Source organism: Armigeres subalbatus, chromosome 1, assembly GCF_024139115.2.
Source record: "Armigeres subalbatus isolate Guangzhou_Male chromosome 1, GZ_Asu_2, whole genome shotgun sequence".
Taxonomy (NCBI): domain Eukaryota; kingdom Metazoa; phylum Arthropoda; class Insecta; order Diptera; family Culicidae; genus Armigeres; species Armigeres subalbatus.
This window is the reverse complement of record NC_085139.1, coordinates 138,083,406-138,095,562: the sequence shown is the minus strand read 5'-3', so window position 1 is coordinate 138,095,562 and position 12,157 is coordinate 138,083,406. Positions and strand designations below refer to the sequence as shown.

The 12,157-nt window shown below is 44.9% G+C and overlaps 1 protein-coding gene across 3 annotated transcripts in view; it reads right to left on the bottom strand.

Annotated features, from left to right (window-relative positions):
• Positions 1-12,157, bottom strand: part of LOC134205173 (uncharacterized) — a 305,408-nt gene that overhangs the window by 269,263 nt on the left and 23,988 nt on the right. For all 3 annotated transcript variants that reach the window (XM_062680176.1, XM_062680177.1, XM_062680178.1), the window contains one exon: positions 1,293-1,903. In XM_062680176.1, the coding sequence (XP_062536160.1) occupies positions 1,293-1,469 (177 nt within the window). In that variant the 5' untranslated portion in view covers positions 1,470-1,903. The remainder of the gene's footprint in view (positions 1-1,292; positions 1,904-12,157) is intronic.

Here is a 12,157-nt window from a genome sequence, read left to right as displayed (position 1 = left end):
TTTCAGAAATAACTTCTAAGCGAAGTTAAGAATTCGATCTTTACATGCCAACATTCACGTTAATAAAAAAAATAAAAAAAAGGGGGCATCAACCGATCAGGCTCGTTTTCCTTAGAAAGCAATATGACAAGATTTCCCATCTAATGTGTTTCAAGCTAAAAACACAGAGTATATATCAAACTACTTTTCTTTTCTTTGTTTCTAGGATGAATATGAGATGAAGTACCGGAACAGTAACCATAAATATTCCGTTCATAAAATGTCATAAAAACGAGAAGCGTTGTTTGCCAATTTACCAAACATGAGATCTAACTTTTTTTTTATTCTGCATAATTGTTTGGTTGTTTATATAGCCCATGTCCATCAAACGATATATTTTACAATCACCAGACAACATTTTCAAACAAACTGCACTTAGCAGCTCATGACAGGAATCACAAAACTGCAAATGAAAGCGATTATTTAACTATATAGGTATATTATTTTCGCTTTGTAAAACAGAAGACACGCGCGCCTCTCCCAGCCCAGCAACTGCGCTGGCCGCCGCCGCCGCCTTCTTGGCAGCAAGGCACATCGCCAATATAGCGGAAAAGAATCGATTTCCTCGGTAGTCTGGCCAACGGCCATCACGAATCTGTGCAGCGGTGCCACTACGGAACACGGCAGAGTGGCTCATAACTAAATCGCCGTCAACTGAAAAAGCAAACGGGCTAACTAATCTACCGCATCGTAGTGCGCGAGGCCCGGTACGGAAGACGAGCGAAATTGACCAAAGCTCTAGAAAGCCATCGATACGTATCGATTTCCATAGTGCCAAACCGAACCGGGCGGCGGGCTCTGTTTGTTCGCTGGAAAACTATTCATTCCGTGGTTGATTGCAATTTGTTAAGCGTAAGTTGAAATAAATTCAGAATTATTTTCACCATCGGTGAAATTAATTGCCATGAACTGCGCGAAATGGTTAGAGGTTTGTTTGAACAGTTCAATCAATTCATCTTTTCACTTTTCTCGTATAAGTGATTCTCAACTTGATAGTTGGGTTAGCTAGGCTTACAACAAAGCCTCATTCAAATTTTCTTTATTGATTCCTGGCGTATAAACAATCTTATATTAAAAAAAAAATGTTCTACTGTGGTTTGTTCACTCATGTGAAGTAGAAACTATTAATTTGGTAGTGTCAATAATCGAGCAAGCTCGTTCTTTGTCATAACTGACGAAACGATACATACTAATTAACACATTTACCATTCTTAAATTCTATTTACTCAACCTCATTTCGCCCATCAACTTACCTTATAAACCTCCGAGAAGAAGCCCTCTCCGATCTTTTCCCGTATAAAATCATCCAAGCAGTATAGTGCCGACACGGCCGTACGCAGTGCCCGGCATGAAGGGCCAGTAACCGAGCGATCCGAACATCCGGTGCGGATCAGTGGCGGCCCGGGGCCGCTATGTTGTCCAACGTTCATCGTTATCAGCTCACGATTGCCACCGGTGGCAATTTAGTACCGAGATACTGCCGCACCTCAAATGACCACCACTGATCAAGACGGCGACAACTCATAACACATTACCTCCCACAGCGCATCCCGCCGGAGAGGATGGAAAGTGATAATTAGATTGTTTCTTGATACGCCCTGAATAGCACTGCAACAATCTATAGCCCGAATTTTCTTCGACACACTGTATGAATTTTTCATCAATTGTGGGTGACTCGGTGAACACTTCCACAGAACTTTTCTGAATTGCGTTATCACATTATCACGTGGATTTTGACACTGAACTACACTGCTTCCACTTCATGCAAGGTAGATAGCTATCGACTGATACTTTCCGGTAACCAATGTATTCTCAACTGCTGTAATACTTTTCAAATTTGTTCCTTGATCGTTTTTGAGTGTTTCTGAAAGCAAAGAAAAAAGATATGATTTGTGAGTATTGGTAGACTATTCGAAAACAAAAGGTGGAAACACCTAATGAAGATAAGATTAAACATATGACAACTGTGTGGTACAGATATATTATAAAAATAGCTAATTTTGTCTGCCATATTGTAGGGATGGGCAAAGTGTATGTGGGTGTAATAAACAATACGCGACATTACGACATACGATAAGATTAGTTCACTGATATAGCAATCAAGCAGATATTCAATGGGATGCTTAAGTCATGCTATATTGGGATTATAAAAAGTACAAGTTAGTATACTATCAATTGAATTCCATTGCGTACTTGAAATTCGTAACGATGGTCTGATCTAATTTGTTTTATAACAGATTTTACTGTTATGAAAAGTCGCCTTGGATGTATGTATGTACCACAATGAATCTATTATGTGTACTTTTTACAACAATGTGAGTCCTCGAGGGTTAAAGAACATTTCCACAGAACATTGACAACGATATACATGGTAAAATGGGCTGCAAAATGGTGGGTTGACAACAAGGAAGGAGCGCCCAACGTAGCTCTGGCCCACACAAGTTCCACGGGTCATCCGATGACAAAAGACCGCCAGCTAATGGCTGGTAGTGCAACCTGGGCACTGTTGTCCTTCTGATATCAGCTAGAGTGAGAAGGTACGCCTCGAGCGTCTGTTCACCAGGAGGTGCGGCTCAAACAGCGTTTACCTGGTACCCAGCAGCTGGTTAGTGAAATGCTGTATCGCGTCAGCTATACCTAAGGTGGCAGCCCCACCAGCGCGATGTAGGTAACGCGACCCTGGAAAGGGGTGAAGATTCTCAAATACCACGAAAAATGGTGATAGAAGAAAAAGAGACGTTATTTTTGGCAACAGACCCGGTAACGAAATAAAGATTATGACTGGAAACTCGGTACCTGGAATGTCAGGACCCTAAATGAACCGAGTGAGCCTTCTGGCTCGTGAACTGCAGAAGGTTGGAGTGAACGTGGCCGCTATTAAAGAAGTCCGATGGCATAGATCCGGAAAACTTGAATTCCGAGACATGGACCCCACGACCAACACTGCATTCAAATATAACATCTATCACAGTGGCGGCGGAAAGGCAATGCATGGAGTTGGTTTCATAGTAATGGGCAAGCAGATAAAGCGAGTAATGCGGTGGAAACCCATTAGCGAACGAATCTGAGTGTTGTGGATACGGGGCAAATTCTTCAATAACAGCCTAATCAACGTTTACGCACCGATAAACGATAAATCCGACCGACGTGAAGAACACTTCTTGATAAAGACTATGGAGAGTGCCCAAAGCATGACGTGAAAATTGTTGTCGGAGACGCTAACGCTCAAGTCGGTAGTGAGGACTTTTTCCGTCCCATTATCGATAGGGAGAGCCTTCACTCCGCTACCAATGACAATGGCCTAAGGCTAGTAAATTTCGCTGCTGCCGGAGGGATGCCCATCAGTAGCACCTACTTTGCACAAAAGAACATCCGAAAGCACACCTGGAGACACTCAAATGGTGAAAATTGCAACCAGATAGACCATGTTCTGACGGATGGGCGCCATTTCTCGGATGTTATCGATGTGTGGACATACAGAGATCCGAACATTGTCTCTGATCACAACCTCGTTGTCAGTAAAATACGATCACGGTTGCCAATTGTATCGAACGAAAGATCACAGCAAACGATGCGTTACAATATCCAGCGATTGTCGGCGTAAGGAGTATCGGCTGGGTACCACCAGAAGCTCGACGAATAGATATATGCAATCAACGTTAGCGGCAACACCAACGATCTATGGGAGTCGATCCATGGAGCGGTGAGCACAACAGCACGAGGAGTGGTAGGCAGACCGATGCGACCCAGGACGGGTTGGTTCGATGTGAAGTGTCAGAAAGTGACAGACAAGAAGAACGTTGCCAGAAGCCGGATGATGGTTTCGGGATCGAATAGAGATCGGTACAAGGAAACAAGAGCAGCCGAAAATCGATCCCACCGCAGGAAAAATAGAGAGTAGGAAGAACAAGTGATGAGCGAGGCGCAGGAAAAAATGGAGCAGAATGATATGCGGAGGTTTTATGAGACTGGAATGGCGTGCGGAGAAAGACAGCGCCATCTCCCGTCACTTCGAGACGTTGTTGATCAGAATAAATATTGACGACGATGGACAAGCTGTGGAGCCGCCCACACTGGATGAGGTTAAAAAAGCTATTAAAGAGCTGAAAAACAATAGGGCTGCGGGAAAGGACCATCTCACGGCTGAGCTTCTCAAACATGGCAGTGAGCAGCTTTATGAAGTTCTGCACCATATCATGTCGAAAATATGGAAAAACGAGGAATTGTATGCTAGCTAGTTGGGCGGCCTCATTTGCCCTCTCTTAAAGGAAAGGGCACAGACTGCCCAAGTAGTACACATGTCCCACATAGATTACTGCAACGGATATGCGACTTGATTGGGTCACTATCAAGTTGCTGCAACCATTTTAGTCTGGCTTGTGCTGCTCGGGTGGATTGCGCCAATTACCGAGGAATAATCTCCCTTAATTCGGCGTACAAAATTGTGTCCCGTATTCTGTGCAACAGATTGAGACCGCTTGAAGAGTCCTTTGTCGACGAATACCAAGCAGGTTTTCGTGAGGGCCGTTCAACAACGGATCAAATGTATACCATGAGAAAAATCCTTGTTTAATTCCGGGAGTACAAGTTGCAGGCACATCATCTGTTTATTGATTCCAAGGCGGGGTACGATTCAGTGAAACGGAATGATTTTTTTTTTTAATTATGCTTGAACATGGTTTTCCGGCGAAACTGATACGGCTGATTCGTATAACGTTGGACGGATCGAAATCAAGTGTAAGGGTTCTCTTCATTGGCATTGGCATCTAATTTGTTTTATAACAGATTTTACTGTTATGAAAAGTCGCCTTGGATGTATGTATGTACCACAATGAATCTATTATGTGTACTTTTTACAACAATGTGAGTCCTCGAGGGTTAAAGAACATTTCCACAGAACATTGACAACGATATACATGGTAAAATGGGCTGCAAAATGGTGGATTGACAACAAGGAAAGGAGCGCCCAACGTAGCTCTGGTCCCCACAAGTTCCACGGGTCGTCCGATGACAAAAGACCGCCAGGTAATGGCTGGTAGTGCAACATGGGCACTGTTGTCCTTCTGATATCAGCTAGAGTGAGAAGGTACGCCTCGAGCGTCTGTTCACCAGGAGGTGCGGCTCAAACAGCGTTTACCTGGTACCCAGCAGCTGGTTAGTGAAATGCTGTATCGCGTCAGCTATACCTAAGGTGGCAGCCCCACCAGCGCGATGTAGGTAACGCGACCCTGGAAAGGGGTGAAGATTCTCAAATACCACGAAAAATGGTGATAGAAGAAAAAGAGACGTTATTTTTGGCAACAGACCCGGTAACGAAATAAAGATTATGACTGGAAACTCGGTACCTGGAATGTCAGGACCCTAAATGAACCGAGTGAGCCTTCTGGCTCGTGAACTGCAGAAGGTTGGAGTGAACGTGGCCGCTATTAAAGAAGTCCGATGGCATAGATCCGGAAAACTTGAATTCCGAGACATGGACCCCACGACCAACACTGCATTCAAATATAACATCTATCACAGTGGCGGCGGAAAGGCAATGCATGGAGTTGGTTTCATAGTAATGGGCAAGCAGATAAAGCGAGTAATGCGGTGGAAACCCATTAGCGAACGAATCTGAGTGTTGTGGATACAGGGCAAATTCTTCAATAACAGCCTAATCAACGTTTACGCACCGATAAACGATAAATCCGACCGACGTGAAGAACACTTCTTGATAAAGACTATGGAGAGTGCCCAAAGCATGACGTGAAAATTGTTGTCGGAGACGCTAACGCTCAAGTCGGTAGTGAGGACTTTTTCCGTCCCATTATCGATAGGGAGAGCCTTCACTCCGCTACCAATGACAATGGCCTAAGGCTAGTAAATTTCGCTGCTGCCGGAGGGATGCCCATCAGTAGCACCTACTTTGCACAAAAGAACATCCGAAAGCACACCTGGAGACACTCAAATGGTGAAAATTGCAACCAGATAGACCATGTTCTGACGGATGGGCGCCATTTCTCGGATGTTATCGATGTGTGGACATACAGAGATCCGAACATTGTCTCTGATCACAACCTCGTTGTCAGTAAAATACGATCACGGTTGCCAATTGTATCGAACGAAAGATCACAGCAAACGATGCGTTACAATATCCAGCGATTGTCGGCGTAAGGAGTATCGGCTGGGTACCACCAGAAGCTCGACGAATAGATATATGCAATCAACGTTAGCGGCAACACCAACGATCTATGGGAGTCGATCCATGGAGCGGTGAGCACAACAGCACGAGGAGTGGTAGGCAGACCGATGCGACCCAGGACGGGTTGGTTCGATGTGAAGTGTCAGAAAGTGACAGACAAGAAGAACGTTGCCAGAAGCCGGATGATGGTTTCGGGATCGAATAGAGATCGGTACAAGGAAACAAGAGCAGCCGAAAATCGATCCCACCGCAGGAAAAATAGAGAGTAGGAAGAACAAGTGATGAGCGAGGCGCAGGAAAAAATGGAGCAGAATGATATGCGGAGGTTTTATGAGACTGGAATGGCGTGCGGAGAAAGACAGCGCCATCTCCCGTCACTTCGAGACGTTGTTGATCAGAATAAATATTGACGACGATGGACAAGCTGTGGAGCCGCCCACACTGGATGAGGTTAAAAAAGCTATTAAAGAGCTGAAAAACAATAGGGCTGAGGGAAAAGACCATCTCACGGCTGAGCTTCTCAAACATGGCAGTGAGCAGCTTTATGAAGTTCTGCACCATATCATGTCGAAAATATGGAAAAACGAGGAATTGTATGCTAGCTAGTTGGGCGGCCTCATTTGCCCTCTCTTAAAGGAAAGGGCACAGACTGCCCAAGTAGTACACATGTCCCACATAGATTACTGCAACGGATATGCGACTTGATTGGGTCACTATCAAGTTGCTGCAACCATTTTAGTCTGGCTTGTGCTGCTCGGGTGGATTGCGCCAATTACCGAGGAATAATCTCCCTTAATTCGGCGTACAAAATTGTGTCCCGTATTCTGTGCAACAGATTGAGACCGCTTGAAGAGTCCTTTGTCGACGAATACCAAGCAGGTTTTCGTGAGGGCCGTTCAACAACGGATCAAATGTATACCATGAGAAAAATCCTTGTTTAATTCCGGGAGTACAAGTTGCAGGCACATCATCTGTTTATTGATTCCAAGGCGGGGTACGATTCAGTGAAACGGAATGATTTTTTTTTTTTAATTATGCTTGAACATGGTTTTCCGGCGAAACTGATACGGCTGATTCGTATAACGTTGGACGGATCGAAATCAAGTGTAAGGGTTCTCTTCATTGGCATTACATCCCCACACTGGGACATTGCCGCCTCGCAGCTTAGTGTTCATTAAGCACTTCCACAGTTATTAACTGCGAGGTTTCTAAACCAGGATACCATTTCTGCATTCGTATATCATGAGGCTAACACGATGATGCTTTTATGCCCAGGGTAGACGAGACAATTTCCAATCCGAAAATTGCCTAGACCGGCACCGGGAATCGAACCAAGCCACCCTCAGCATGGTCTTGCTTTGTAGCCGCGCATCTTACCGCACGGCTAAGGAGGGCCCCAAAGTAAGGGTTGAGGATGAAATATCACAACGAGGAGAAATTGCGTGTTGCAGCTACAAATAAAGTTTATTACGGATTTCGTAAACAGCTTAAGTCCCGCAGTCTGCAAACGAAGGCAAAATTCGCGCTGTATACTACTCTGATTCCTCCGGTGGCCTTATACGGCCATGAAACATGGACGTTAAAGGAGGCTGATCGGAGAGCTTTCGGAGTGTTTGAGCGTAAGGTTCTGCGGACAATACTCGGCGGTAAACAAGAGATCGGTATCTGGCGGCGAATTGTACCAGGTACAACACGACAGACTACGGTAGGCTGGTCACGTTGTTCGTATGCAGGAAGAATGTCAAGCAAAGATAATATTTAGTAGAGAACCCGGAAAAGGCCGCAGGCTTCGTGGAAGGCCGCGTACACGATGGCTTTTTGCAGTTGAAGAGGACCTGAGGGCGCTCAATGTTCAGGGCGACTGGAAGCGATTGGCCCAGGATCGAGTCCAGTGGAGAAGGATACTAAATTCGGCGTAGGTTCATCGAAGAGCTGTAGTCCATCAAGTATCAAGTAAGTATGTGGGAGACTTTCAGCTCTAGGCTGACTCGTCTCCGACGAACTATTTTTGATAACGACCAGTACATACACTGCACTTTGCCTTACTCGATGTACTGTAACTCGATGTGAATCCTGGGGTGGCATTGCGCATCTCGATTCGAACGTAATTCTATCGAGTCGAACATGTTTGGCATTACGGCTTTTGATATACGATCTCGAAAACGAATCATCGTTCGAGTATGCTCGAGGAGGTACAAGAATAACGAGATGATTTGGCATTATGGAAACTCGAAAGCACACTGAAAAACGACTCAAGTCGAATGAAAAACACTCGTCACCTTTATAACTTTCGAATGTTGTTCGAGAGTCATTTCTTGCTGAAAGTTTTTAATTATATTTGTTATTATTTTTTCTCTACGAGAAGAGAATAAATATTTCATTATTGTATCTCGAAGGAAAGACTGTTATTAGTATACCTACTTTTATAGTTTCCAGACAATATGCCATCTCTAATTATCCCGACATCCGCGTAAAAACGACTTCAACTTAAATCGGTTTTTTACAGTTTTCGTGTATTTCTTGACGATTTCGATAAACTGCGTGAAAAGTCTATCTGCATAAAAACGTGTATATTCCAAAATCCACGTAAACATAGTTTAGTTAAATAAAAAAACGCACAAGAGATGACCCAAATGCATTTAACTAAAACACATGAAAACATCAAAGTAATTTATTATCGAATCCTTCTTTAGCTTTAAATTATTTAGCTCAAAATTGCATCTGTGGCATAAACTCGAATAAACATAAGACTTATAATTTGTGTCGTAACAATATCTCAATTTACAAAACATATCGTATCGGCACACGTACAAAATTTTAATGTTGTTTATTATTAATATTTCTAATACTTGTTTGCCAAAGCAGGCGCTTAATGACATGTATAAGAAAAAACTTCTACATCGCATTAGTCACATACATTCGGTAACTTATACTTTTCATTAATTTATGAATGTTATAAGCTTCTTGATATGTGATCATTCATTAGGTGGCATAATCAAGAGTATAAATTGAAACTATATTTGACCCCGGGAGTCCTGCTACGTCCCAGAAGGGGATGTGCCTAAGCCCCAAGCTGCTGGTCTAGAGCCAACGGCAGCTTCCGGGGTGGGCACTCAAGGCCTCTTTTCTCCCGGGTCCCAGGGCGTTGTTTGGAAGGGAGAGTTTTCAGTGGGGTGGTCCTAATAAAAAATATTGATTTACCTTTTACACTTTTTATTCGGTGACTACGGGTGACGGTGAACGTTCGTACACTTTGCTGGTGCGATACCAGCGGGAAGGTGCCAATGGCGGGCGGCCAACGAACGCACAGCTGAGCGGAGGTCGGGCGGTGGCCTGTCGAAAGCCGCCGACGGCGGGGGACGTAGAAGCGGCGACGGTGGTGCGCCGAGAAGTTGGTTTGGTTGAATGGTTGAATGGTGGCGGGATGACGCTCGACTGGTGGCCTGTCGAGGAGCTGCGATAGCAAAGAATAGCTTCAATCGAGGATGACGAGCTTTGCACTGATGCACAGTGGGCCAGTCGAAGGTCGCAGGCGGCGTAGAATAGCTTCCGGGAAGCAGACAGTGGCGTGGGGCCTAACGACGGGGTCGATGAAGAATCCCACGTGCGACCGACTTAGGTGAGGTTGCCGTAGTGCAACGCGGCGGTGGTGTGGCGTTCCGCCACGGGCTTGACATCGGCTGTAGGGCAGCCGATAGTTGGCTAAGGCCAGCGAAGGCGAGGAAGGGCTTGGATGGCGGCTCGTTAGCAGCCGGCTGGTGGTTTATCACTGAACGGCGACGGTGTGGAGTGGCTTGGTTGGTGGTGGATCTCGAGAGGCGATGGTGTACTAAGGCTTGGACGGAATGTGTTGGCGGGAGTCGATAAAAGGCGACTTCAAAAGTGTCCTTGCCATGTAACGAATTTCCACTTCGCGGTACAGGTGACCGTACACTCAAACGGATTACGGTTGCAATTCAACCAGATTTCCCAGATATATGCACGAGGAATCGAGGTTACTTTTCACCGAAACACGACCGCACCATCGTTCGATCACACACTTAATAAACTCCTGTCGCTTCTTTCCACCGAGCGGAATCTCCCAGCCCCACTCGGTGCTCACTCTCGCTGCATCCGCCCACATAGCCACCCATTTCGCATTTATTCTTCCTCGTCACCCGTTATCATTTTTCGTTGGTAACCGTCGTCACCGCAGCCAAACGAGCGAATTTTGAATTGCCCGTTGGTTCCTAGCTGTACAAAATTAAACCCTACAACCCCACACAAATTAACAAACTAGTTACCGTTCGGTAACATCCCCCTCTGGTCAGAGTAGCAAAAAACTAATTATAACAATAATTCTTTTTTTGATTCTATGAATGATTATTTAATTTGCACAAAACGGAATAACAACAAAACCCTCTGGGTGCGGAAACATAACAAATAAACTATACATGCCATAACAATGGGCTACACTTTACAATATCTTCTCCTTCTGTTGAACTTCACCGCGAATGTCGAGGTATACGGTCAAAACCTCCTACTAGCGACTTGATGTTCGTTCTAACAACACCCCTGTAACTTGTAGGTAGGCGTCGTACACAAGGTGGACTAAACATTCCAATCCACATGATACTTATTTTCGAATATTTAATTATCGTCTATAACGAAATCGCGCCCGACTGTCACGCGGGACAGAAGTTACTCGCTTGGAAGAACACATATGACTGTCGAATCTATAACATCAAAATCAATATAAGGAATTATTGTCTAGCTCACCCTTACCATGGCTAGAGTACTAGGACCCACTACAGGTTTAATTACTCATACTGGTATGGGCAAGTATATAAGGTCAACGACACTTATGATAATGTGTCGTTAGTACTACATAACTACATTCGAGACGAAAACGAAAAGTAATAACAGTGATCGATTTACCAAGACAATCAGCATCTGAACCGATCAATTTTGACCAGTTCGAAACTCAGTAGTAAATTGGCTTTTGCTCCATGTAGGAGGGAACCTTCGCGCGCGAATAATTCCTATTCCGAGGACGTCTCCTCGAGTTACCGGAGTGACCCTTAGTGATGGTAAAACCTACATAACTTCCACCTAGTACCGAAACATCATCGTGACACGCTCCGCGGTAAGCGTTTGTCAGAGACACAGAGGTGTGGACTCTAGGTAGGATTTTCTATCAATGACTAAGAAGGAACATGAGTTAATTAGTTTGCCAATATTCAATTTTTTTGTCTCAATTTGCTTGTTGGGGACTGGGAACCCTATTCTCGGTTCCTCAGTCTAATGGGAACAATGACAATTGTGCTATTGTCCAGCTTTCAAAAGACTCGCCGGCCACACACCTATATTATGGCCGGTGCTATCCATTAGCTCATAGGATGACGAACCATGCCTAGCTATCACCTCACATGGCACGTATTGCGCACCGAGCTTGGCGTTATAAAACTCGTTTGCGTTTGACAACTTGGTATTCTTTTTATATACAACGTCTCCTATGGCGAAGGGCTTAGCCGGTCTACGCACTCGTAGATTGTACGTTCGAGCACATGCGTTATGTGCTTGTTGCAGGTGCTTGTGCACCAGGGCGTATAACATGGGATTTTGCTCCCTTACCCTTGCTGCCCTTTCTTGCAGCGACGATTCCTCTTCGCTTTCGAAGCGTGAATGATCCGTTCCCTTTAAAATGGCTTCCTCCCCTCTAGCCACCCGGAACGGCGTGTAGCCGGTAGACGAGTGGATGGTAGAATTTATTACTACCTCGATGTCTGAGAGGCGTAAGTCCCACGTCCTCTGGTTGTCTCTAGCATAAGAGCGTATTGCCGTGTTTATTACGCGATTTACACGCTCCACGGGGTTCGCTTGTGAATGGTATCGCGAAGATAACCACTGCTGAACCTCAAATCTATTCATAAGATCGCGAAACTCCCGTGATGTAAA